Raw genomic sequence first — 27899 nt, 5'->3', positions numbered from 1 at the left:
GCTGTAGTCGCAAAGGCCGCAGCAGCAGTAATCCGCGCTGTATGGGCTCGTAGCCTCTGATGTAATATCGGGATTATCCGGATTACCCGTCCCCCGCTCTTCTGGAGCAGCGACCACCGATCCGGCAGAAGGATGCTGAAGGCGAAGGTGCTGATTGTCGGACCCAGTGAGGTGAGGACAGGGCTATGGACTGATTGTGCTCAGGAGCCGAAGCGTCTTTATAAGCATTGCTGTTACCATGTGCGGCATTCGGACTGCTTGTGTGAACTAACGCTGAGGTTACGGGCGACTTTATATAACATTGAGACGATGCAGAGATAACCCCCAATGTAGTTAATTACAGAAGCTCAGGGCAGGGGTAGCACATACAGGTTTATGCCCCTCAGTGCCCTCCAGAACAGCCCCAGCCACAACAATGGCATTTACACAGGGCAGATTGGGAATGAGCAGATCTTTGGCCTTAAAGGGGCTGTCTTCACTGTGCCCCAATACCTGCCACAGCCAATGACAGGCCTCAGTGGTGACGTGTCCCCAAGTGTCATGTGCTGCTTGGGGACACGTCACTGCTGAGGCCGGTCATTGGCTGCAGCAGTGCCTGTGATCTATACTGGAAGCGCAATGAAGATAGCTGGGGATACACTAAGCGGGCAGCAAGTAAGTATACTTCTACACTGGCCTGGAGGATGGTTTAATAAAAATAAAATAAAACATTCCATCCTGGCCAACCACTTTAAATATCATATTTTCCCAACATAAAAACAAACAAAAAATATATTTTTTTAATAAAAACTATTCATGTTTTTGTTTAGATTTCTTCTAAATGGGGGTGTGTGGTAGTTCCCTGCTCAGAGGGCGGCCCGGTGCCACTGTTAGGGGCTGCACCACTGAAGCAATGTTACAGGTCCCTCATTTCAGGATCATTTGGGGTATTCTCAGGCTCGGACTGGCCCACAGGGGTACAGGGGAATCCCCCGGTGGGCCCCTGAGCAAAGTGGGCCCCTAGTCTCCCACCCCCTGCACAAATGGCATATAACACAGTAGACTTACTGGATTTCATACATATATTCAATGTACAGCACCTCAACCAGCCTATGTTCATATAAAAAACTTGTTAGATTATTTATTATATTTGAATGTATCCGTATGGTGGGCCCCCAAAATAAATTTTACTGGTGGGCCCTAGGTACCCCAGTCCGACACTGGGTATTCTCCTCTAACCCCTTAAGGGGTTTTCATTTTTCCTCCCCATGTTCCATATAGCCATAACCTTTTAATCCTCCATTGATATAGACATACGAGGACTTATTTTTTTTGCGGGATAAGTTGTATTTTTTAAAGGCACAATTTAATTCACCATGTCTGTTATTGGGAAACGGGAAAAAAATTATTTTGTGCTGTTAAGTTGAAAAAATATATACCGCCAAGGTTTTGGGGGCTTTGACAGCACAGCTTTCACTGTGCGCTAAAACTGACTGAAGTTCTTATTCTGCAACTCAATACAAAAATGGCCATTTTCTGACAACCATAACTTTTTTTTATATTTCCGTCCACGGAGCTGTATGAGGGCTTGTTCTTTGCGGGACGAACTGCAGTTTTTATTGGTACCATTTTGTGGTACGTACAACTTTTTTTTTTTTCTTTTTCATTACGGCATTCACCGCACAGGAATTAAATAAATATATATTTTAATTGTTCAGATATTTTCGCGATACCTGATATGTTTATTTTTTTTATTGTTAATATTTTTTTATTTCAACTTTTAATACCGTATTTTAATGAGGTTTAAAAAAAATTGTAACTTTTTTTTAACCTTTTATTTAATAACTATTAACTATCTTTTGATCCCTTGTCCTATTCACCCTATTTAGAGGTCTGTTAGGGTGAATAGGATTTGACACTGTCCCTGCTGAGCTGTGCCTTGTGCACACCGCAGCAGGGAGCTTACCATGGCAGGCCTGGAAGACTTCAGCAGTGTCATGGTAACCAATTGGAGCTGACCCACACCCCTCTGTCTTACCTCACAGATGTCGCTGCACCTGAGGGGGTTAAATGACGGGTTGGCTGATTCGCCCTTCCCGTCATTGTAGCCGGGTGCCATGCTGTATGATACAGCCGACACCCGCCGCATTTGGAGCGGGCTCACAGCAGCAGCCCACTCCATACATTACCTCATCCACCCGTACGTCACGGTTAAAGAGGTATTCCGGTTTATCCCTATACTACCACTGGAATCCCCACCACTCACAAGAATGGGGACTCTGTACTTCATGGGGCCCCTTGAAATGAACGGAGCGGCGCGTCAGGCTTATGCATTGCTCCTCTGTCTCCGAATGCTGTCTCGGGATCTCCCATAGAGATGACTGGATCTACTGTGTGCGCATGTCCGACCTGCCACTGCGTCCATGTCATGGGGCCCTGCAGGGTACAGAGTTCCTATTCTTGTGATGAATGGTAAGAACCTCACCGATCTTGTCGATAAGGCATATGTTGTCATAACTGGAATGCCCCTTTAATTATAATGCCTCCCCCATTGAGATTGTTGGCTTTACATGGATTTTGTAAGTTTAATTTTTACATATTTTTTTTTTTTTTTGCAGTGTGGAAAGACAACTTTGTCCAACTTTTTAGCTGATGCCACAGAAAATATTGGTGGAGAATACAGTCCAACCCAAGGTGTGAGGTAATGTACCTGTCCGTATAGAAGTGTACCGGGCCAGCAGTTACTGAACTTTTCTCCTGAACTACTGCTTGGTGTACCATGGGAACATGTCAGTAGATTGTAGTAATATTAGGTTGATTCACCGCTGAAGTAGTACTGGTTTGTGCCCCTACTAAATGGGCATTTGTGCTGACTCCTCTCAGGGTCTCAGATCAGTGGGTCTCAGGGTCTCAGATCTGTATGGGTCATCAACAGGACCTTCCTCAGCGGTGTAATCTGGGGCGTGGAGGTGGCGTCTGGAGAGGTTGAATCAGAACTTTTGATGTAGTTGTAAAATAAATGACACTTTAACCCCTTAACACATTATGTCGTGCATGTACGGCGGGGAATGCTGTGCCAGACCGCATTCCGGCCGTACATGCATGGCATTCATTTAAAAAAAATTGTATCAAGGATTTTTTTTGTGTCAAATGACTCGATTCAATCGAGTAATCGTTTCATCCCTAGTTGCATGCGGAACTATTAGACGAAACCAAAAACATCTGACTAAAAATGTTATAGACCAAAGAATAAAAGTGAGGGAAAGCAGGGCAGTTAGCAGTGATAACATGATGCTTGTTAAGTACAAAGACAAGCGTGATACCATACACCCCTGTCCCAGTTCGTGGATCCACAGAATCAGTCCCCAAACCTGTGTGCATCCAGGACTATAATAAGTTTATGGGAGGAGTGGATCTGTCAGACCAGGTACTGCTACCATACACTGCCCTCCGCAAAGCTCGGGCATGGTATAAAAAATTGGCATTGCACCAGACGCAAATTGCCCTCTATAATGCTTTTGTAATATACAGAAGTGTAGGAATTTTACTCGGTTTCCTGCACTTTCAAGAAAAAAATTCCGTATTCCCTATTTTTTGGGGGCGGAAAATGAGTTTTCTTGAAAGGGACACAAAATATCAAGGCGGACTTTCTAAGTTGAAGGAGATTGGATCCAGGGGAGTGGAGTTTAAAGAAAGAAATATTCAACTCGCTAGTGCATAAATGGGGTTTACCACAAGTAGATTTATTTACGAACAAGAACAATGCAAAGGTACCGATCTACTACTCCTTGGATCCAAGGGACAAAGAAAGTGCAGGAACGGATGCACTAGCGATCAGGTGGAATTTTAATCTAGTGTATTGCTTTCCCCCATTGCCCTTAATACAGAGAGTCTTAAGAAAGATATGAGAAGACAGGTTAAATATCATTCTAATAGCACCAGGCTGGCCAACAAAATCATGGTACCCGCTCCTGACAAAAATGTCCAGGGAGAACCCCTGGATTCTGCCGTGGTCCCAGGACCTTCTAACACAAGGTCCGTTCTCTCATCCAAAGGTGACAAGTCTGCGCCTGTCAGCACGGATCCTGAAAGGCTAATTCTTACATCTAGGAGCCTTTCAGATTCCGTAGTCAGCATTATGTTCGCCAGTAGGACAAAAATCACTGGTGTTCGGAAAATCCTTCAGTTAAATTGGAGGATGTCCATGCAATTCTAGAGTTCTTACAAGAAGGGTTTAGCAAGGGGTTAAAACTTAGCACACTCAGAGTGCAGATATCTGCTTTGAGCACTTTCTTGCATGTAAAGCTGGCTGCTCACCCATGGATTGTTAGATTCATGAAGGGTACTGACAGATTTAGACCTAGGCTAAGACCTATAGTTGCACCCCGGAACCTAAACCTAGTCCTTTCAGGTCTTACTATTTCTCTATTTCTCTATTTTAACCTCTGGAGGAAGTAAACATCAAGTTCTTGACCCTCAAAACAGTGTTAATGAAGCAGAGTTAATGAATTACAAGCTTTCTCTTCAGGGAACCATTCCTAACCATTAGAGACGATAGGATTATTTTGAGGTTTAAGGACTCTTTTCTTCCTAAAGTGATGTCGGATTGTTGTTCTTCCCTCATTTTGCGAAAATCCTAGATCTGAAGCAGAGAAAGTTTTTCCCAGTTTAGACATCAAGAGATGCATTCTCTAATACTTATCAGTTACTAAGGCCTGGAGGAAATCCAATAGTCTTTTTATTCAGTTCTTGGGAAACAGGAAAGGTCTTAAAGCTTCTAGGGCGACCATAGCGCATTGGCTTAAATCAGCTATTTGTGAAGCCAATAGAGTAATGAGGAAGGAACCACCTTCTAACCTGAAAGCTCATTCTACTAGGGCAGTATCGACATCCTGGGTGGAAAGGGCATCCGCTTCTCTCGATCAAATATGTAGGGTGGCAACATGGTCCAACGCTCAAACTTGAATTAAACACTATAGAGTAGACATTGATGTGAAAAGGGACCTTAAATAGTAGTCTTCCCACCCTAAATGAATAATCTGTTAATTCTCATAGTAAGGTGCCGTTATGGAAGTGAGGGGAATAACTGAATTAGTCTTACCAGTAATTCCCTTTTCCTAAAACCTCCATAACGACACCGCTTATATTCACTATGCCCGCCCCCCACAAATTTTAAAAAAAGAAAACATATTTATGAGGAACAATAATTTAGTTTTTTTTTTCTTTTTGGTTATACACTGCCTGTCCAAAAAAAAGGTTGCCACCAAAAAAAGCCTTTAGCTTTGATTACGGCACGCATTCGCTGTGGCATTGTTTCGATAAGCTTCTGCAAAGTCGCAAGATTTAGTTCCATCCAGTGTTGCATACATTTTTCACCAAGATCTTGTATTGATGATGGTAGCTTCTGACTGCTGTGCAAAGCCTTCTCCAGCACATCCCAAAGATTCTCAATGGGGTTAAGGTCTGGACTCTGTAGTGGCCAATCCATGTGTGAAAATGATGTCTCATGCTCCCTGAACCACTCTTTCACAATTTGAGCCTGATGAATCCTGGCATTTGTAATCTTGGATTATGCCCGTGCCATCAAGGAAGAAAAAATCCATTGATAACCTGGTCATTCAGTATGTTCTGGTAGTCAGCTGACCTCATTCTTGGAGCACATACTATTGCTGAACCTAGACCTGACCAACTGCAGCAACCCCAGATCATAACACTGCCCCCACAGACTTGTACAGTAGGCACTAGGCATGATGGGTGCATCACTTCATCTGCCTATCTTCTTAACCTGATGTGCCCATCACTCTGGAACAAGGTAAATCTGGACTCATCAGACCACATGACCATCTTCCATTGCTCCAGAATCCAATCTTTATCCTCCTAGCAAATTTAAGCCTTTTTTCTGGTTTGCCTCACTGCTTAGTGGTTTTCTTATGGCTACACAGCTGTTCAGTCCCAATCCCTTAAGTTCCCTTCGCATTGTGCTTGTGGAAATGCTCTTACTTTCACTATTAAACATAGCCCTGAGTTCTACAGTTATTTTATTTCACCAAACGTTTAAGTGATCGCTGATCACGATCATTCAGGATTTTTTCCCCGCCACATTTCTTCCACGAATACGATGGGTCCCCACTATCCTTCCAGTTTTTAATATTGCCTTGGACAGTTCTTAACCCAATTTTTGTAGTTTCTGCATTCTCCTTAGATGTTTTCTCTGCTTGATGCATGCCAATGATTTGACCCTTCTCAAACAGACTAACGTCTTTTCCACGACCACGAGATGTGTCTTTCGACATGGTTGTTCAAGAAAACAGAAGCAACTCATTGCACCAGTTGGGGTTAAATAACAGCTGAAAGATAATCGCCCATGCAGTAATTATCCAATAGGAGGCCCATAACTATTTGCTTAGTTAAATCCAGGTGGCGACTTTTTTTGGGGGGACAGGCAGTATATATATGAATCTTAGAATAACCAGTGCTTAGATTATACATATTAAGTCTAAAGCTATAAAGTATGGAAGTTTTGTGGTATGAATGCTGTAATATAGGGCCTGTCAAGTCTGGAAGACACTGAAGATTGCATGGAGGTGGGCCCTTTTGAAGCTTCCTGCCCCTGCCTGGTAGGAGGAGGAGGATGATCTCCTAGTAAGGTGCCGTCATGGAGGTTTAGTGAAAAGGGAATTACCAGTAAGACTAATTCAGTTTTCCCGTTCCCCTCAGCTACAGTTTAGATGGTGTCCAGGTAACCATAGAAGAGGTCACCGCTCTCTCACGAGCACTGCAACCTCTAACCCCTTTGCGCATACACTGAGGGCAGACCTAGGGGACCTTCATTGGGCCCCTGGCTGCTGTGTGAGCACACGGTTACCCTGCATTCTCATTTGGGGCAGTGCCAATGCATGATAGTGGGAGCCCCCACCCTCTGAAACTGCTTAGATGCTGCTGTCACTATTGACTGCAGCATCTAAGCCAAGATCTACGCTTTTGCCAATCCGAGCCATTAGAGCAGGAGCCCGGCTGTCATGCAAGAGACCTGTGCAGAGCTTAGACTTGGCCATTGTAAAAAGGCATACTGATGGTCACATGTTACATGGCTGTATGTTTGGGGTTGTTGTCCTAATGCCAAATAAATCTGGAGCCAATCGGACACGGATACATGGATAAGTATCTGCCTGTATTTATATATTTTTTTTAATAAATGTGAATTACTGGTGCCGATCACTACAGAGTCAATGGCCTTTTCCCTTCCGGTTTTATAGTCTGCATATGTTCAGCGTTCTCCCAGGGAACATGACAGGGCTTAGACGTACTGCACAATACATTGTATATTATACAGGCGGGTTGTTATAGTGTTCCACAGATGTGCGGTTTAATAAGCCTCATTATAACGTGTAGACTCAGCTGACTGTACGGTAATGGACTTTTTACTAGGAGAATGATATGTCAATGTTATTGCTTAATAAATATTTGCCTTGATAGATTTCCAATACAGATTGTACAGATCTTCTTCCTTATTTTATACAGGATACTAGAGTTTGAATGCCCAAATGTAAATGGAAACAAAGGACCTGGATGTGAAGTGGAGCTTTGGGACTGTGGAGGAGATCACAAGTAAATGTTTATCACTACTTTCTTGGGAATGTGTTACTGTGAATCACACAAAAGGTCTAAAACAGATGTGACATTTCTACTCGTGCTCCTGAAGAAGAACCCCTGGCACTTCCCAATTCTCTGATCCAGAAGCGTTGACCTAGATGGCCCTTATGCGGTTGCAGGTGGCCGGGCAGCATGGTCATAAACAGAGACCCATAAGGACTTCTTGTCCAGCTGAAACCCAGTACTCATGCCGGAATGCAGCCGGATCCCATTATAGTCAATTGGTCCAGTGGTGAACAGCAATATGCGGCTAGGCCAGATACTGCGAACTCCGGAAAGCCATTCTCTGCCGGAACAACCTGCTGCCAATTTTTTTTTTACTTTTCCGTGCATTCTTAATCATAAACCTCATCATGCAGCTGTGAAGGAATAAATAAATATAATTAGTTTTTTATCAATTTCACTTGTTTTAGGCATGGTTTGTGCCTTTTTTAGATAATTTTTAAAGAGCACCTCTCTAACTAACAATAAGCGCCACTTTTTGGTTTGTTCAGATCACTTTACTGCAGATATCTGCTTATCTATACACAGAAGTGATATTATTTCAGGCAGAATTAAAATGACAGATAAGACAGGATCCACCATTTTTCAATAGGCGATCGCCAGAGCTATTTTATTCTTCCCTTGTACAATGAGCTCTGCACAGGTCACATATGACGGTTGGTCACCTCTAGTAGAGATATGAGGGATGATAAAAGCTCCGTGATATGTGCAGGACATCCTGCGTACTTAGTCTAGAAAACTCTCCCATAGAAGTCAATTAGGTCCCCTCCTTACCATTGTGTCTATGGACCACGGGGCTGCCGTAAAGCAATTGTCTTAATGCTTTCTAAAAAGCTCAGGCAAGATGGCCGCCCCCATAATCATGTTCAGGAAATAGAATAAAAAATCTGTAATCAGAAAATAAAAACAGGTGAAACCTTTCCTTTAAAGAGTTCTTTCAGTCTGGACCTCTGCTTTCCTTATGGTCTATTGACAATGTATTTTCTGTGAGCCATTGTTGAGAGTTGTTAGGTATCATTCTGGCATTCTAAGCCCTACCGAGTATTACATGGTCATTTGAATGGGCGTCAGTCTATATTACCTGTACTCAGAAGGTCTAAGTAATTCTTTTGAACCCCTTGAATTGTGTGCTGGCATGGAGAATTTTTAGAAAATAAATTTTCTTAGAAATTAGACCTGCCCAGTGATGATTTAGGGTAAAAGTGCCCGTCCCTTGTGTAGTCCCCAGGGCGCAATCATCTATAAGTGTCTGCCAGCTAGTGCAGTTGGCTGATGACGTTCACCACGGTTTGCTTCTTACCATCTTGTCTCCTCTTTTGGTAGGTTTGAAAGTTGCTGGCCTGCGTTAATGAAGGATTCCCACGGGGTCATTATTGTATTTAATTCAGACATTCCAAGTCACCTGAAAGAGATTGAAATATGGCACAGTAACTTTATCCATCAGCAGCGCTTCCAAGATAACCAGTGCCTCCTGATCGCACATCTCAAGCCTGGATCAGGAGACCAAACCGAGAAACCAGAGCTATGTAAGTGTCCTATGTAATCCTCCTGTTCTGCTTACGCTGTATCTTATTCTACACTTGGAGGGTATTGAAGCAACTGACAACCCCCTTTTCCATAGGACCTCTTTTATGAGCCAAAATGGAGAGCTTCTACATAAGAGTGGCCCCTGTCTAGCAGATCCAGCCCGTCCATGCATTACACAAGGGTCATTCATTTGATAGTATAAATACGGAGCTCTGTGTGGAAAAAGTGGAATGAGTACAACAAAAAAATTGAGACTAAGGGGCACATTTATTAAGACCGGGATTTTAGACCCGGTCTTAAAAAAAGTCTTAAGCTGGTGGTGGTTCCGCCGAAGTTATGAAGAGGCGCCGGCTTCTTCATAACTCCGCCGCATCCTCCGCCAGTTCTAAATGTAAGACAGCTTCCTAGTGCCAAAACCCAAAATGCTGTGTATGTATACTTTCCAATAATTTCACCTAGACTTTAGGGTCCATTCACACGTCCGTAAGTGCTTTGTGGATCCGCAAAACACGGACACCTGCAATGTGCGATCCGCGATTTTCCGACCGCACATCACAGACACTATAATACAAAATGCCTTTTCTGGTCCGCAATTGCGGAATTGTGGATCCCGAAAAAACGGATGCAGATGCGGATCTCGAAAATGCAGATTCGCATCCGTTCCAGACCCATTGAAAGTGAATGGGTCCGCAAATTGCAGAACGAATGCGGACCCAAACTACGGACGTGTGAATGGACCCTTAGGCCTCTTTCACACAGGCATGTGCGCCCCGTTGCCCTATTGCGGACCTGCAATACACGGGTGCCGTTCCATGGGCACTCCGCATCAAGAATGCGTACCCATTCACTTCAAAGGGTCCGCAAATCCGGAGATGCGGAATGGTGCGGAACGGATGCCTACGGAAGCACTACAGAATGCTTCCGTGGGGTTTCGTCTTATACTTCCGTTCCGCAAAAAGATAGAACATGTCCTGTCTTTTTGCGGAACGGCCGGATCACAGACCCATTCAAGTGAATGGGACCGCGATCCGCTGCGGCTGCCCCACGGACTGTGTTCGTGTATTGTGGCCCGCAGCACGACTATAGGGCCTTATAGTGACATCTGGCTGCAGTGTTTTGACCAGCCTTAAAGAGGTTTTTCAGGACTAAGGGTCCATTCACACGTCCGTAATTAAGGTCCACATTCGTTCCGCAATTTGCGGACCCATTCACTTTCAATGGGGCTGGAACGGATGCGAATCCCTGCATCCGTTTTTTCGGGATCCGCAATTCCTTTACTGAAAAAAATATATAGAACATGTCCTATTCTTGTCTGCAATTGTGGACCAGAAAAGGCATTTTCTTTTATAGTGTCTGTGATGTGCGGTCCGCAAGTTGCAGATCGCACATTGCAGGTCTCCGTGTTTTGCGTATCCGCAAAACACTTACGGACGTGTGAATGGACCCTAAACCTACTTGAAATGTTTAAAAAAAGGTACAAGGGAGACATTTATTAAGTGGTATACGCCACCATAGTGGTGTATTAAAACCGCTGATTTTGGCTACTTTCACACTAGCGTTCGCTGGTCCGCTCGTGAGCTCCGTTTGAAGGAGCTCACGAGCGGACCCGAACGCAGCCGTCCAGCCCTGATGCAGTCTGAATGGAGCGGATCCGCTCAGACTGCATCAGTCTGGCGGCGTTCAGCCTCCACTCCGCTCGCCTCCGCACGGACAGGCGGACAGCTGAACGCTGCTTGCAGCGTTCGGGTGTCCGCCTGGCCGTGCGGTGCGGAGGCGGAGGCGTGCGGATCCGTCCAGACTTACAATGTAAGTCAATGGTGACGGATCCGTTTGAAGATGCCACAATATGGCTCAATCTTCAGGCGGATCCGTCCCCCATTGACTTTACATTGAAAGTCTGGACGGATCCGTACAAGGCTATTTTCACACTTAGCTGTTATATGCTAAAATAATACAGACGGATCCGTTCTGAACGGAGCCTCCGTCTGCATTATTATGAGCGGATCCGTTCAGAACGGATCCGCCCGAACGCTAGTGTGAAAGTAGCCTTAGTTGAATGCCATTTTTGCAGCAAAATCTGTGACTTTTCCCCCTTCAGGCCAATTTTCAGAGGTGGTGAGAAAAGGGGACATGACGTGCGTGGGGAAGCGGGTGGCCGGCAGACCCAGCTGATTTATCATTTCCCACGAAGTTGTTTGGTTTGGAAAATGGCTGAGGCTACTTTCACAATAGCGTTTTTTGCGGATCCGTCATGGATCTGCAAAAAAACGCTTCCATTACAATAATACAACCGCCTGCATCCGTCATGAACAGAGCCGGTTGTATTATGTCTTCTATAGCCATGACGGATCCATCTTGAACACTATTGAAAGACAATGGGGAACGGATCCGTTTTCTATTGTGCCAGAGTTCGTGTGAATGCTCATTTCCAATAATTGCTTGTTTGTCGGGTGTTGGCATATTTCTTGCTGCATCAAAAAGTCCAGTTTCCCATATCATCACCATGACGGCCACAAGGAGATTGACCCATGACCTCTGTGGGGGCAGGAAACAGAGAAGAGGTTAAATTGCCCCCTCCCACCACCGCACCTCAGTGTTCCTGTCCCCACTGTGGCCAAGGTCAGAGAAGAGTCTCCCTGCGGCGGCAGGGAGATGAAGATAGGATTTTGTTTTATTATTTTTTTCTTGTCTCCAGGGGCCTCCTGGTTACCTGAGGCTCGTCGGAGCTCCCCCAGTCCGCCGGCGGCCGCGTGCTCATGCTGGGCTGGGGGGTATCGGGAGGACTCGCTCCGGCTGGTCTGGAGCCTGCTCCCGGGGCCGCAATCTTCCTCCTCCTCCTCCCCTGTGGGTCGGGCTGGTAGCGGCCGGCGTGTGCGCACACCGACGTCGGTGACGTCACTTCCGGGTTCGGCCGTAACCCGGAAGTAAAGCGCAGGAGCAGAGCAGTTTGAATAAAAGGCGGGAGCTGCCATAGGACGCTGATCTGAGGTCTGTGAGTACTGCAGCTGCATTTTACTTTACAGAAATGTCAGGTCCTGAGGTACAAACTGTTATGGAGCTGGATGCTCCCCCTCTGCCTCCTGTAAGTATCCCTCTGGGGGTCCGCTTGTCTTATGGCACGATATTCTTTTTTGCTAAAGCCTTATTTCTGATACCGCTATTTCCATATCTGTTTCAGGCTAAAGAGGCGCAAAAAAAGTTTAAAAAACCTCCTCGCTGCATCTCTTGTGCAAGGAAACTGCCTGACGAATATGGAAAGAAGCTTTGTAAAGCATGTATTTCTAATGTGATCCAGCAGGAACAATCGTCCCTTATGGAAAATATCAGATCGGTGGTTCAGGAAGAAATTCGGGCCGCTAGAGTTGCTCCGTCTGATCCCCAGGACGAGCCTTCTCGCAAGCGTCCGTGTTCCAGGATTATTTCCTCCGGATCCGAGGATGCAGGCGATAAAGCTTCTACTTCTACGCAGTGGGAGGATGATCCATCTCTCTCTGAGGGGGAAATATACGAAAATAATAGGAAGTTTTATTTTTCCTCGGAGGAGATGAATGACTTGCTAAAGGCAGTCAGAGCAACAATGGGGATTGAAGAGACCCCTAGGTCCGTTTCCATTCAGGACGAAATGTTTGGGGGACTCAAGGTGAAAAAATCCAGGGTCTTCCCCATAAACGAACACATTAGACAAATGATTCTGGAGGAATGGTCAGAACCAGAAAAACGATTGGGGATTTCCAAAGAGTTTAAAAATCGATTATTATTCGACCCCTCTCAGTCTAAGCTGTTCGACGGGACCCCTAAAGTTGACGTGCAGGTGGCAAAGGTTAACAAAAAGACTGCCCTGCCGTTTGAGGATGCTGCCCAATTGAAGGACGCCATGGAGCGGAAGGCAGATGCCCTTTTAAGGAAAGCTTGGGAGGCCTCCATGTTTAACATCAAAACCAACATTGCGGCAACGTCGGTAGCCAGGTCTATGTACCTATGGTTAGGGGAACTTGAGAACCACCTAAGCAGGAAGACCTCCAGGGAAGAAATCCTGCAGTCCATACCGCTACTTAAATCAGCTACAGGGTTCCTGGCAGATGCATCTGCTGAATCTATCAGATTCTGTGCTAGGGAGGCAGGGCTTTCCAATGCGGCTCGTCGGACTTTGTGGATGAAGTCCTGGTCGGGCGATAGAATCTCTAAACTAAAGTTGATATCTATCCCCTTTTCAGGAGAATATGTATTCGGGCCGGTCCTAGACGAGATACTTGAGAAGGCGGCCGACAAGAAAAAGGGATTCCCAGAGGAAAGGTCCTTTAGGAAGAACCAGTCCTTTCGGTCCTACGGCGGACAGAACAAGTCTGTTAGAGGGAAAGGCAAGTCAGGCCGCTGGTCTTATCCCAAAGGGGGTAGAGGAAAGGGCTTCCTTCTCAAGCCCCAATCCAAATCCGAGGACAAACAATGACGCAGTTGTAGGGGGGAGACTGAAGGATTTCCTGGGTCCATGGTCATTAACATCAAGAAATCCCTGGGCCCTGGACATCATTCAGCAAGGTTACAGGATCGAGTTCACCTCTCTCCCCCCTGCAAGATTCGTCATCACGAAGTTGCCTACCAGACTCTCCAACCTAAATATCTTTCAAGGAGTCCAGGACTTGGTGAAGAAGGGTGCTGTAATCCCGGTCCCCGCATCTCAGAGGGGTCAAGGGTACTATTCAACCCTATTCTTAGTAAGGAAAAAGGAAGGAGACTTCCGGACCATCATAAACTTAAAACAACTGAACAACTTTATTCTTTACAGGAAGTTCAAGATGGAGTCTCTCAAATCCTTAGTACCGTTGATAAAGCTAGGGGCATTTATGTGCTCGATCGACCTGAAAGACGCCTATCTGCACGTCCCCATTCACCCAGATCACCAGAGGTTTCTAAGATTTGCTATCCTAGACCCTTCCAATCGGATTCGTCATTTCCAGTTTATAGCACTGCCCTTCGGGATTTCAGCCGCTCCAAGGCTCTTCACCAAACTTGTGGTAGAGATGATAGCCCCTCTCAGACAGGAGGGATTAAATATAGTGCCATATCTGGACGATTTCCTAGTCATAGCGGACTCAAAAGATCTCCTGCTGTCGGACCTGGAAGTATTTCTGTCCCGCCTATCTCAACTAGGTTGGATAGTGAACGAACCCAAGTCAATGTTGGTTCCATCCCAGAAGGTGAGATTTCTGGGAGTTACTCTAGACTCCGTAACTCAGTCAACCTTTCTTCCACAGAGCAAAATCCAGTCCCTGATAAACAAGGTGAGGCACTTCCAACGCGGGAAAAAATGCTCAGTGAGGGAAGCAATGAGCCTAATCGGCCTCCTAACCTCCTGTATACCCTCTGTCGAGTGGGCACAGGCTCACTGCCGTGTGATTCAGACCTGGCTATTGTCCCACTGGAACAAGAAGAAGGGTTCTCTGGACTCCAAGCTCCCAATCCCAGGATTAGTAAAGAGGTCCCTCTCATGGTGGACGAAGGAGAGGAATCTGTCCCAGGGAGTCCCATGGATCAGATCACCGTCAATTACCATCTTCACGGACGCCAGCCAATCCGGTTGGGGAGCAAAAATCGACAGAGCCTATTTCCAAGGAGCGTGGAAGCGTCTGATATCTGCTCAATCTTCAAATTTCAGGGAGCTGTATGCAGTAAGAGAAGCCCTTCTCACCGCCAAGCGATTGATAAGAAATCAGCACGTGAAAGTCCTATCGGACAACGTGACTGTGGTCTCCTACCTAAAACACCAAGGGGGTACTCGATCAAGGAGACTCCAGAGTATCTCAGAGGAAATCTTCTCCTTTGCAGAAAAGGAACTAAAGTCCATCTCAGCAATGCACCTGAAGGGATCCCTGAATCTAGAAGCGGACTTTTTGAGCAGACAGGTGGTAGATCATACAGAGTGGGCACTGAACCCAGAGGTCTTCAATATGCTAACCCAAAGATGGGGGCTTCCTACAATAGACCTGTTCGCATCAAGGAGAAATACGAAAGTGCAAACATTTTGCTCCCTAAATGCCGGGGACCATCCCTGGAGAGTAGACGCCTTCTCCCTAAAATGGTGCTGGGATCTAGGGTACGCATTCCCTCCATTTGCCGCTCATCCCGAGGGTCATTCAGAAGATTCAGGAGGGGAGAACCACGGTAATATTGATCGCTCCGTTCTGGCCCAAGAGAAGTTGGTTCGCCCCTCTATTAAAGCTAGCAATAGACGAACCAGTGAGACTCCCACTCAGGGGGGACATCCTATACCAGGGTCCTTTGCTACATCCTCATCCGGAGTTCCTGAAGCTCACGGCTTGGATCCTGAGGTCTCCCTCTTAAGGTCTCAGGGCCTGTCAGACCAGGTTATAGCCACCCTGAGATGTTCTAGGAAAGAAGTCACTTCCGCGATATACCTGAAGATCTGGAAGAGATTCTGCTCATGGTCGGGCGAGGAGAATCCAAATTCTGTGGGGCCCAGTATCCAGAAAATTCTGGAATTTCTACAAAGGGGCCTGGACATGGGCCTCTCTCCATCCACCTTAAAGGTTCAAATTTCGGCATTGAGCGCCTTCTTTGATTCCGACCTGGCAGACCATAGATGGATCAAACGATTCATTAGAGCTGCACGTAGACTGAGACCCACGCTTAGGTCCCGCAGCCCAACCTGGGACTTAAATTTAGTTCTCAACAATCTTATGTGTTCCCCATTCGAGCCATTGGAGGATTGTTCAATTAAGTTGCTTTCATTCAAAACTGCCTTTCTTATAGCAATTACCTCTGCCAAGAGACTGGGAGAGATTCAGGCTCTCTCCATTAGGGAACCATACCTTACCATCACTGAGGATACGATTGTGCTTAAACTAGACCCAGGTTTCCTGCCAAAGGTGGCCTCAGACCGCAACAGAGGCCAGGAGATCCTACTTCCATCCTTCTTCAACAATCCCAAGGATCAGGAGGAAGAGAAATTTCATTTCCTTGACGTTAGGCGTACAGTCATTAGATACTTGGAAGCCACTAGGGACTTCAGGAAGTCTGACAGTCTGCTTGTCCAATTTGCTGGAAGGAATAGGGGATCCAGGGCCTCAAAATCCTCCATTGCAAGATGGATTAAGGACACTATTACCTTATGTTATAAGAATCAGAATCTGGATCCTCCTTCCAATATTAGAGCTCACTCTACCAGAGCTGTATCCACTACCTTTGCTGAAAGAGCAGGGGCCTCCCTGGATGATATATGCAGGGCCGCCTCCTGGTCTAGTATTCACACATTTGTGAAACATTACCGTTTGGACTTGTCTGGAACCTCTGGCCTCTCCTTTGGTCAGAAGGTTCTCCAAGCGGTTGCCCCCACCCATAAAAAATAATTTTATAACTCTCCTTGTGGCCGTCATGGTGATGATATGGGAAAACCGGAATTAGACTTACCGGTAATTCAGTTTCCATGAAATCACCATGACGGCCCATACATTCCCTCCCCTTCTTTTGTTGAAATTTTGTTTTTCACCGGTATTTTTCTGGTATGGTGTAATACTGGGAAATACTAGGACACTTCTGGCACTTGATATCTTTGGAACACTGAGGTGCGGTGGTGGGAGGGGGCAATTTAACCTCTTCTCTGTTTCCTGCCCCCACAGAGGTCATGGGTCAATCTCCTTGTGGCCGTCATGGTGATTTCATGGAAACTGAATTACCGGTAAGTCTAATTCCGGTTTTCTCAGCAGCATATTGCCCTATGTAGTAACGATTGGATGTGCCCCATTCATTTTCATTCAGTTTTTTGTTTCCATTCGGCGTATACAGTTATTACATAGAAAAAATTGGGCTGAGCATACGGAGCAGGAATGGATCCGGAAGACATACGGAGTACATTCCGTATGTGTTCTTCTTTTTTTTTATTTTTTTTTTTTTTTTTTTTTATTTTGCGGACCCATTGACTTGAATGGAGCCACGGAATGTGATTTGCACGCAATAATAGGACATGTTCTATCTTTCAACGGAACGGAAATACGGAAACGGAATGCATACGGAGTACATTCCTTTTTTCTTTTGGTGGAACCATTGAAATGAATGGTTAAGTATACGGAACGCAAAAAACATTCCGTAAACGGGGGGAAAAAAACGGTTGTGTGAAGGAGGATCAATGGACCCCACTAGTAGCTATAGCCTGTACTATTATTACACTCCAGAAATACATCCAGGCCCTTCTTGAATTCCTTTATTGTACTCACCATCACCACCTCCTCAGGCAGAGAGTTCCATAGTCTCACTGCTCTTACCGTAAAGAATCCTCTTCTATGTTTGTGTACAAACCTTCTTTCCTCCAGACGCAGAGGATGTCCCCTCGTCACAGTCACCGTCCTGGGGATAAATAGATGATGGGAGAGATCTCTGTACTGACCCCTGATATATACATAGTAATTAGATCTCCCCTCAGTCGTCTTTTTCCTAAAGTGAATAACCCTAATGTTGATAATCTTTCAGGGTACTGTAGTTGCCCCATTCCAGTTATTACTTTAGTTGCCCTCCTCTGAACCCTCTCCAGCTCTGCTATGTCTGCCTTGTTCACAGGAGCCCAAAACTGTACACAGTCCTCCATGTGTGGTCTGACCAGTGATTTGTAAAGTGGTAGGACTATGTTCTCATCATGGGCATCTATGCCCCTTTTGATGCAACCCATTATCTTATTGGCCTTGGCAGCAGCTGCCTGTCATATCAATAGGATTAGTACTGGGGGATTACAAACTACCATTATTGTTTAACCAATGCTGAATGTTCATAAACTAACACGGTAAGGCATGAGAACGGCTCAGTAATGCTGTCTTTCCACCACTAGATGGCAGTATAACATTAGAAAGGTTTATTTACTAGCTGTGTGGGCCAGGCTGTGCAACTGGTGTATCTGGATCTACAGAACATTTGCTATTGTACAAGGTTTTAGTTTTATTGGTTTAAGGTTGAAAAATATGGTAATTTTAATGTAGGGACGACTGTTCTTTGCTTGGAGTAATGGACACGTACAGTTGATCTAATTAAGGGGCAGATTAATCATCGGTTTTACACCATTTTTTTATAGCATAAAAAAGATGCAAATGATGCGCACGTCATATCTAAATTGTATAATTTCACACTTTTCTCCACTTTTCAAAAGTGGTGAGAGAAGTGGGCAGGTTTTAGCAGGAGGGAGCGTGGTCTCCTAAATTATAGTTGAAATCTGTGCCTGCTCATAGCTGGTGTAGATCTTATTTTCTGGCGCATGGACAGCCAGGAGATGCACCACATCCATTAAGACGCCTGTGTACATCTTTGAATGGATTTTTTTCATAAGATTGGCTCATGAAATGCCAGCCATAGTACATATGCCCGTAAGGGTATATTCACACATAACTGTTGAGTTGCAGTTAAAAATGAATATGGTTTTGCAGTGGTTTTCAATGCGTTTGCAGTTTTTATTGGTGAAATAGGTTAAATTAACGTGTTTCGCCGTTAAAGGGCATCTGTCAGCAGACTTGTACCTATGGCTGATCTGCACTGCCTGCCTCTGTCAATCAAATTGCCGAAGGCATTTGCTGAGGGAACTGATCCTCTAGGTGTAATGGAAACGCCCCCGTTGCTCCTAGAGGCTCATTTGCATATAATGAAACATAATTTTTCTCAGCAAGGCGGACACATATAAACATGGGACCAACACAGTTACCTTCAGCTGCCAAGCGCACATGTAACAGGTCAGCCGGTGTCATAGGTACAAATCTGCCCTTTAAAAAGTGCACATCGAAAACTGCTTCCAAACCATAGATTTTTCCCCAGTGCGCACCAGAGACGTTACCTAGAAACCCTGTTTTGCTACTTGAAAGCACTATACCTCGTATACAATTAGGGCTGCAGCTAACGATTAATTTAGCAAAAGAGTATTCTACCGATTATTTTTACGATTAATCGAGTATAATAGGAAAAAATGAATTAATAGACTGCTTTCCTTTATAAAAACTCATCAGACCCCCTGCCATCAGTCCCCAACACCCTTCGTTCCCCCCTAAGTGCATCAGTTCGCCCCAGTGCCATCAGCTCTGTTCCCCAAAATGCACTCAGCTCCACTATCTCCCAGTGCCATCATCTCCCCCAGTGCCTTCAGCTCCACTATCTCCCAGTGCCTTCAGCTCCACTATCTCCCAGTGCCTTCAGCTCTCCTCCACTATCTCCCAGTGCCTTCAGCTCTCCTCCACTATCTCCCAGTGCCTTCAGCTCTCCTCCACTATCTCCCAGTGCCTTCAGCTCTCCTCCACTATCTCCCAGTGCCTTCAGCTCTCCTCCACTATCTCCCAGTGCCTTCAGCTCTCCTCCACTATCTCCCAGTGCCTTCAGCTCTCCTCCACTATCTCCCAGTGCCTTCAGCTCTCCTCCACTATCTCCCAGTGCCTTCAGCTCTCCTCCACTATCTCCCAGTGCCTTCAGCTCTCCCCCTTGTGCCAATTCTTCCCTAAGGCTGGACCACACTTCAGTTAAACCATGGATGCACGGTCCGTGAAAGCCCAGCCTGCCCTCCTCCTGCCACCTGGAGTGCACAGCGTCATTGGTTGCTATGACGCTGTGCACTCCGGGAGCCTGGCCTTAGTCACACCCCCACCCCCTCTATGTCATCAACTTATGTTTCCAGCAGGGGTGCCAACGACACTTCATCGTTCCAAGCTGCTCTGGGCCTGACGTCACACAGCGCGTCAGGTCACAAAATGAGTACATCAGGAGGTCAGTTCAGCACAGGACCATGGACATGCTGTGGAGTGTCCGGAGGCCCCCTGCTAGGAGGGTGACTATTCCGAGCGCATTGCGAGCCAGCGGGAGACCACGGAGCGGAAATAATAGCAAGCACTTCACTCCCGCTCCTTGGTCACGTGACACAAGCGAATCCTCGATGCAAATTTTTTGTGTCTAATTACTCTATTTAATCGAGTACTCGTTGCAACCCTATTTACAAGGCAACAACACAGAAACTAAGGCTAAGGAAAGGAACATCTGGCCCATAACAGAACTGTCCTATCCTTGTATGTAAAACGGACAACGAAGTGAATAAGTCCGCATTTGACCTGGAAAAAATGCGGAACGGATGCAGGACCAAAACAACCATCATGTGCATGAGCCCTAAGGCCCCTTTCACACATCAGGTCTGATTTCAATGGGTCTGTGTACATGAGCGTGGTTTTACACGGATCTTTTCTGCGTTCAGGAAAAAATGCAGCATGTTCTATATTCTGGGTTTTTCACAAAGCTCTGGTTCCATAGACGTGAATTGGGTTTCTCAGACCCTGAGAGAATCCGTAACGCTCATGTGAAATAGGCCTTATTCACACGTCAGTGTTCACTCAGTAACTACCAGAAATGCATCCAGGTATTGTTATTTCATCAGGAATGCAAGTATTTACTTAAACGGATATGTCAGGAGACATGACAGGTCCTCATTAACCACTTCAACCCCGCTAGCTGAAACCCCCTTAATGACCAGGCCACTTTTTACACTTCTGCACTACACTACTTTCACCGTTTATTGCTCGGTCATGCAACTTACCACCCAAATGAATTTTACCTCCTTTTCTTCTCACTAATAGAGCTTTCATTTGGTGGTATTTCATTGCTGCTGACATTTTTACTTTTTTTATTATTAATCAAAATGTAACGATTTTTTTGCAAAGAAATGACATTTTTCACTTTCAGCTGTAAAATTTTGCAAAAAAAACGACATCATATATAAATTTTTCGCTAAATTTATTGTTCTATATGTCTTTGATAAAAAAAAATGTTTGGGCAAAAAAAAAATATGGTTTTGGTAAAAGTTATAGCGTTTACACACTATGGTACAAAAATGTGAATTTCCGCTTTTTGAAGCAGCTCTGACTTTCTGAGCACCTGTCATGATTCCTGAGGTTCTACAATGCCCAAACAGTAGAAAACCCCCACAAATGACCCCATTTCGGAAAGTAGACACCCTAAGGTATTCGCTGATGGGCATAGTGAGTTCACAGAACTTTTTATTTTTTGTCACAAGTTAGCGGAAAATGATGATTATTTTTTTTTCTTTTTTCCTTACAAAGTCTCATATTCCACTAACTTGCGACAAAAAATAAAAAATTCTAGGAACTTGCCATGCCCCTCACGGAATACCTTGGGGTGTCTTCTTTTCAAAATGGGGTCACTTGTGGCGTAGTTATACTGCCCTGGCAATTTAGGGGCCCATATGTGTGAGAAGGTGTTTGCAATCAAAATCTGTAAAAAATGACCTGTGAAATCCGAAAGGTGCACTTTGGAATGTGGGTCCCTTTGCCCACCTAGGCTGCAAAAAAGTGTCACACATCTGGTATCGCCGTACTCAGGAGAAGTTGGGGAATGTGTTTTGGGGTGTCATTTTACATATAACCATGCTGGGTGAGAGAAATATCTTGGCAAAAGACAACTTTTCCCATTTTTTTTTATACAAAGTTGGCATTTGACCAAGATATTTATCTCACCCAGCATGGGTATATGTAAAATGACACCCCAAAACACATTCCCCAGCTTCTCCGGAGTACGGCGATACCACATGTGTGACACTTTTTTGCAGCCTAGATGCGCAAAGGTGCCCAAATTCCTTTTAGGAGGGCATTTTTAGACATTTGGATCCCAGACTTCTTCTCACGCTTTAGGGCCCCTAAAAAGCCAGGGCAGTATAAATACCCCACATGTGACCCCACTTTGGAAAGAAGACACCCCAAGGTATTCAATGAGGGGCCTGGCAAGTTCATAGAAATTTATTTTTTTGTCCTAAGTTAGCGGAAATTGATATTTTTTTTTTTTTTTTTTTCTCACAAAGTATCACTTTCCGCTAACTTAGGACAAAAATTTAAATCTTTCATGGACTCAATATGCCCCTCAGCGAATACCTTGGGGTGTCTTCTTTCCAAAATGGGGTCATTTGTGGGGTGTTTGTACTGCCCTGGCATTTGAGGGTCTCCGCAATTATTACATGTATGGGCAGCATTAGGAGTTTCTGCTATTCTCCTTATATTGAGCATACAGGTAATGAGATATTTTTTTTTTTTCCGTTCAGCCTCTGGGCTGAAAGAAAAAAATGAACGGCACAGATTTCTTCATTCGCATCGAACAATGTGGATGAAGAAAATCTCTGCCAAAAAAAAAAAAAGGAGGGGAAAGGCGTCTGCCAGGACATAGGAGCTCCGCCCAACATCCATACCCACTTAGCTTGTATGCCCTGGCAAACCAGATTTCTCCATTCACATCAATCGATGTGGATTAATAAATCATTGCCGGGTTTTTTGTTTTTTTTATATACAAAGTGTTTGCCAAAGCATAGGAACGCCGCCTCCTCCTCAGCTCATATGCCTCGGCAAACGTATCTTTTACTGCAGAGTAGAAATCTCGTCTTGCAGCGCCGCATACACCGACTTGCGTGTAATCTGACAGCAGCGCAATGCTTCTGTCAGAATGCACATCAGTGCTGCAGCTAGTCGATTGGTTGGTCCACCTGGAAGGTAAAAAAGAAAAAACCAGGCCGCAACGCAATAATTTTATTAACTTTCGAACAGAATATATAAACTTTAACTTTTTGAACTAAACATTAACCTTTTTGCTTACTGGTGTTTTTTTTTTTTTTTTAACCTTTATAGAATAAACCTCTCCTTCCCCATGGGTCAATGTGCAAAGCGCAAATCGCCCAAAGATGTGGCGAAGTGCGTTATGCACTTTGTCCCAGGTGAAAGGAGACGTTTGCAGCAGCTGTGAGTGAATGGGCCCTAATAGCCCTGTGTGCCTGTCCTGGAGAGATGTGATCCCTATGCTAGGTGTACCTGTGTGTGGTACTTCCGGAAACACTCTCCAAAGCATAGGGCAGGGTGGTCAGGACAGAAATAGCGGGTGTCACGCCTTATTCCACTCCTGCTACAGACACTACATCTTTTTCGGGGTGACGGTTGGGTTGAGGTACCAGGAACGACATTGGGGAAATGTCGCTCGTGTAGACGGCTAACTACACTGGTGGATGGGGCCACGGAACCTCCTGGGTACAGGAGGTTCTCGATGATCTCTTCCTGAAATTTGAGGAAGGATCCAGTTCTCCCAGCCTTACTGTAGAGAACAAAACTATTATACAGAGCCAATTGAATTAAATATACAGACACCTTCTTATACCAGCGTCTGGTTCTGCGGGAAACTAAATACGGAGACAACATCTGGTCATTGAAGTCCACCCCTTCCATGTGAAGGTTATAGTCGTGGACTGAGAGGGGCTTTTCAATGACACGGGTTGCTCGCTCAATTTGTATTGTCGTGTCTGCGTGAATGGAGGAGAGCATGTAAACGTCACGCTTGTCTCTCCATTTCACCGCGAGCAGTTCTTCGTTACACAGTGCGGCCCTCTGCCCCCTTGCAAGACGGGTGCTAACGAGCCGTTGGGGGAAGCCCGCGGAACTAGTTCACGCGTTGCCACAGGCGCCAATCCGTTCTAGAAACAAATGCCTAAAGAGGGCCACACTTGTGTAGAAATTGTCCACATAAAGATGGTACCCCTTGCCGAATAAGGGTGACACCAAGTCCCAGACTGTCTTCCCACTGCTCCCCAGGTAGTCAGGGCAACCGACCGGCTCCAGGGTCTGATCTTTTCCCTCATAGATCCGAAATTTGTGTGTATAGCCTGTGGCCCTTTCACAGAGCTTATACAATTTGACCCCATACCGGGCGCGCTTGCTTGGGATGTATTGTTTGAAGCCAAGGCGCCCGCTAAAATGTATCAGGGACTCGTCTACGCAGATGTTTTGCTCTGGGGTATACAAATCTGCAAATTTCAGGTTGAAATGGTCTATGAGGGGCCGAATTTTGTGGAGCCGGTCAAAAGCAGGGTGGCCTCTGGGACGGGAGGCGGTGTTGTCGCTAAAGTGCAGGAAACGCAGGATAGCCTCAAAACGTGTCCTGGACATAGCAGCAGAGAACATGGGCATGTGATGAATTGGGTTCGTGGACCAATATGACCGCAATTCATGCTTTTTAGTTAGACCCATGTTGAGGAGAAGGCCCAGAAAAGTTTTAATTTCGGAAACTTGGACTGGTTTCCACCGGAAAGGCTGGGCATAATAGCTTCCCGGGTTGGCGGTTATAAATTGTGTGGCATACCTGTTTGTTTCGGCCACGACTATGTCTAAGAGCTCCGCAGTCAAGAACAGCTCAAAAAATCCCAGGGCCGAACCGATCTGAGCTGTCTCAACCCGAACTCCAGACTGGGCAGTGAAAGGGAAAACTACAGGTGCGGCTGAAGTTGGGGACTGCCAATCAGGGTTTGCCAGCACCTCTGGGATTCTAGGGGCTCTACGGGCCCGTCTTTGCGGTGGCTGCGACGGGGTCACTACTGCACGTGCCACCGTACCAGCTTCAACTGCCCTTCTGGTGCTCGCCACTTCACCAGGTTGTACAGCAGTGCTGGTACTAGGTCCAGGGAGGGCTGCGCTGCTGGTGTATGCCTCACCACGTAATCCGACAGCGCCAGCCCCACTCTGCTGCTCTTGAAGCAGATCCTGCGCAACCTGTGGTCTAGCGACACGGGGCCGGGTACGCCTGGTGCTATCAGGGACCTCAGCCTCCTCGTCCGAACTTTGGGTCAGAGAGCCACTGCTTTCTACAGGTTCGTATTCTGACCCGCTGGATTCATCAGATGAGGGTTCCCATTCCTCATCCGACTGGATCAGAAGCCTCTTCAGAAGAATACCCCCTGTTTGACATTTGGGCAACTAAATTTAGGGGTATTCCCTGAGACTACCCAAGAAAAAAAAGCAAGCCTGTCTTACAAAGGGGAGGCTAGCGAAGTACCGGAGGCCGCTGCGGTTGATAAAAAAATATCAAAACTGATTTTTTTTATCGCCGCAGCGCGTGTAAAGTGAATGTGCAGTGATCAAAAAAAAAAAACTATACTAAAACCTAACGGTCAATAGCAGTGAAAAAAAAAAGTGACAGTTTGCACTGATCACTTTTTTCCTTTCACTAGTGATTGACAGGGGCGATCAAAGGGTTAATTGGGGTGCAGGGGGTGATCTGGGGCTAAGTGTGTACTGTTGGTGCTACTCACTGTGAAGCCTGCTCCTCTGCTGGATCCAACCGACGAAAAGGACCAGCAGAGGAGCAGGGCAGCCATATAATATGATCTGCTATGTGGCTTCTGATTGGATTTTTTTAAAAATCAGCAGCTTGCCAGCCGCGATCATTGGCTGGCAAGCTGATGACGCGACTCCCCTTGACGAAATGCCGGCCCGAACTGCGCATGCGCGGGCCGGCAAAGCGCGTCATCTCGCGTCTCGCGAGATGACTCGTATATGCGTGACTCTGCGCAGCGCTGCCGCCTCCGGACCGCACATCTGTGTTAGGCGGTCCGGAGGCGGTTAAAGGGTCTCTTAGGTAGTGTTAAACAGGAAAATCCTTAAGTTAAAGGGGTATTCCTATTTCAGCTTCTATGGCATATCGCTATGTCAGATAGGTGCGGGTCCCACCTCTGGGACGTTCTCCCATCTCCAGGACAGGGCCGCTGTACGGAAGGAGAGCACACCGCACATGCTTGGCATCTACTCCAATCCACTTACTACTTTGAGACTTTTGGAACTCTCTTAGCGATGAATGGAAAGTGGGGGACTTTGTTCGGGAGATAGGAGTGGGTCCCAGAGGTGGGACCCGCACCTATCTGACATTTGTGGGATATTCTAGCGATATGCTATAAATGTTGAGATGGGGCGGCCCCTTTAGTCACTAGTATGTGTCACGTTGCCCTTGTCCTCCTCTTGCTTCCTGTTCAATACATTTGTATGGCCTTGCTATGTTTTGGCCTTTTCAATTTTCGCAAGTATTTGAAGGTTCTCATCTTCTTTCTGTTTTTCTTTACAGCCTCAGCTTTAGCCAAATTACCTTTGGTACATTCCAATCTAGAAGAAGATCCTGAGGATGTCAGACTGGAATTTGTAAAATATCTCCGAGGTGTCATCAGCTCATTGTCAGAGAGTAGAGACCGGGAAGAAATGTCTATTATTACATAGCATTACGTTATGATGTAAAAACTCATGCCTTTTACTGACGTGTTTCCTTATTCAGACTCAGACTTATAAAGAAAACAACACGATGCTTCATCGAGCATAGCAAAGGCTAGTCACTGTTCTTACTAGGAAATAACATTCTGTATTTTATAGTTGGAAATCTTAAAATATTTTATCATGACCAATGTTTGTATCATACAAAAATATATGTATAGTATTGTCCTTTATGAAAAAAATTATAATTTAATGCATAGAAAGTTTCCAAATAGAGATAAAATATAGACAGCCTGTACACACTACTTCATTTCCTATTTTCTATAATACTCTACCAGATCTGCAATTGTTAAAGCGAACCTGTCACCACAAAATGCAAAGCAATCAGCAGGAGGAGCTGAGCAGATTGATATATATGTATATGTATATATTTTTTGCTATCTCTGTATACACACCTACACAAGGAATGCCATTGATCACTGATAACACCTCCCTGTGTACAACTATCAGTGACTGACATCTATCTCTGTATACACACTTACTGTGGATAACACCTCCCCCTGTGTACAACTATCAGTGACTGATAGTTATCTATGTATACACACTTACACAGAGAATACTATCAATCACTGATAACACCTCCCCTGTGTATAGCTATCAGTGACTGCTAGCTACCTCTGTATATACATTTACTGTACACAGGGAATGCCATCAATCACTGATAACACTCCCCCGTGTACAACTATCAGTGACTGACAGCTATCTCTGTATACAGACTTACACAGAGCATGCTGTCACTGATAATAGCTGAAAATACCATCTTCAGCTTAGGAAGAACAGAGATTTAAATGAATAAATTACAAGTTTTATTAAATCTTTTCCCACAAAACTATATATCAATCTGCTCAGTAGCATTTGGTCTGCAGATTGCAATGTATTTCATGATGACAGGTCCCCTTTGAATCATAGTCATATAGCTATAGCTATATAATAACACAATGCCAAGAGCTACCCAGTCATATCCTATATATTTGGCAAATTCATCTATACTAGGTACAAACTCCTAATTCCTTCACCCAGAGAAATAAAGAACATACACTGACAGTATACAAAGTGTACCTCTGCCTTTGATTCCTTGCATGATATGTTAGAAGGTTACATCAGTGGTGTCCGTGAGCTGGGATCCTCACTGATTGCCAGAATGAAGGGGACTGTAATGCTCATCCATGACCAAATATATATCATAGTTGTCATTTTCAAATCCAGGACCCCCACTAAAAGCTAAAGAGAAGAGCGGCTAGAAATGCGTCTCTTGTTTTGGAGGAACCAGCATGCTTATGTATTACACAGACAGTCCACTGATTTCAATGAGAAATGCATAGCCCTTCATTTATCTATCCTTATCCTGGTTTGCGCTGCAGGTTAAGGGCTCATGCACATGACCGTTGTTGTTCTGCGGTCCGTTTTTCATGGATTTGTTGTTCCGTATCTGAGTTGTTTTTTTTCTTCTCTGATTTAAGTCCTCTTCCGTTCCGTTATCGCACAAAACATATCCGTATGGTTTCCGTATTTGAACCATTTTTTGCGGAACGGAAACAGTAACTTATTAATAACCAAACACAAGAGCAATATGGGCTGGGCATAGCATTTCTACAGTATGGATTCGCAAAATACGGATGACATAGGCATTTGTTCCGT

General features: G+C 45.3%; 1 protein-coding gene across 1 annotated transcript; it reads left to right on the top strand.

Annotated features, from left to right (window-relative positions):
- Positions 1–26674, top strand: IFT22 (intraflagellar transport 22). The gene is made up of 5 exons (XM_044287077.1): positions 1–171; positions 2598–2680; positions 7501–7587; positions 8959–9161; positions 26062–26674. Exons 1-5 carry the CDS (start codon positions 133–135, stop codon positions 26208–26210), a joined length of 561 nt encoding a protein of 186 aa, XP_044143012.1. The 5' UTR covers positions 1–132; the 3' UTR covers positions 26211–26674.
- The last annotated feature ends 1225 nt before the right edge of the window (positions 26675–27899 follow it).

Source organism: Bufo gargarizans, chromosome 3, assembly GCF_014858855.1.
Source record: "Bufo gargarizans isolate SCDJY-AF-19 chromosome 3, ASM1485885v1, whole genome shotgun sequence".
In the NCBI taxonomy this organism is placed as follows: Eukaryota; Metazoa; Chordata; class Amphibia; order Anura; family Bufonidae; genus Bufo; species Bufo gargarizans.
This window is presented reverse-complemented; position numbering and strand designations above follow the sequence as displayed.

Bases quoted from the DNA above. Each gene is read 5' to 3' on its own strand.
- IFT22 (XM_044287077.1), top strand. From the start codon at position 133: ATGCTGAAGGCGAAGGTGCTGATTGTCGGACCCAGTGAG. The intron at 172-2,597 runs GTGAGGACAGGG...TTTTTTTTGCAG, and splicing joins TGATTGTCGGACCCAGTGAG to TGTGGAAAGACAACTTTGTC. The intron at 9,162-26,061 runs GTAAGTGTCCTA...TTTTCTTTACAG, and splicing joins AACCGAGAAACCAGAGCTAT to CCTCAGCTTTAGCCAAATTA.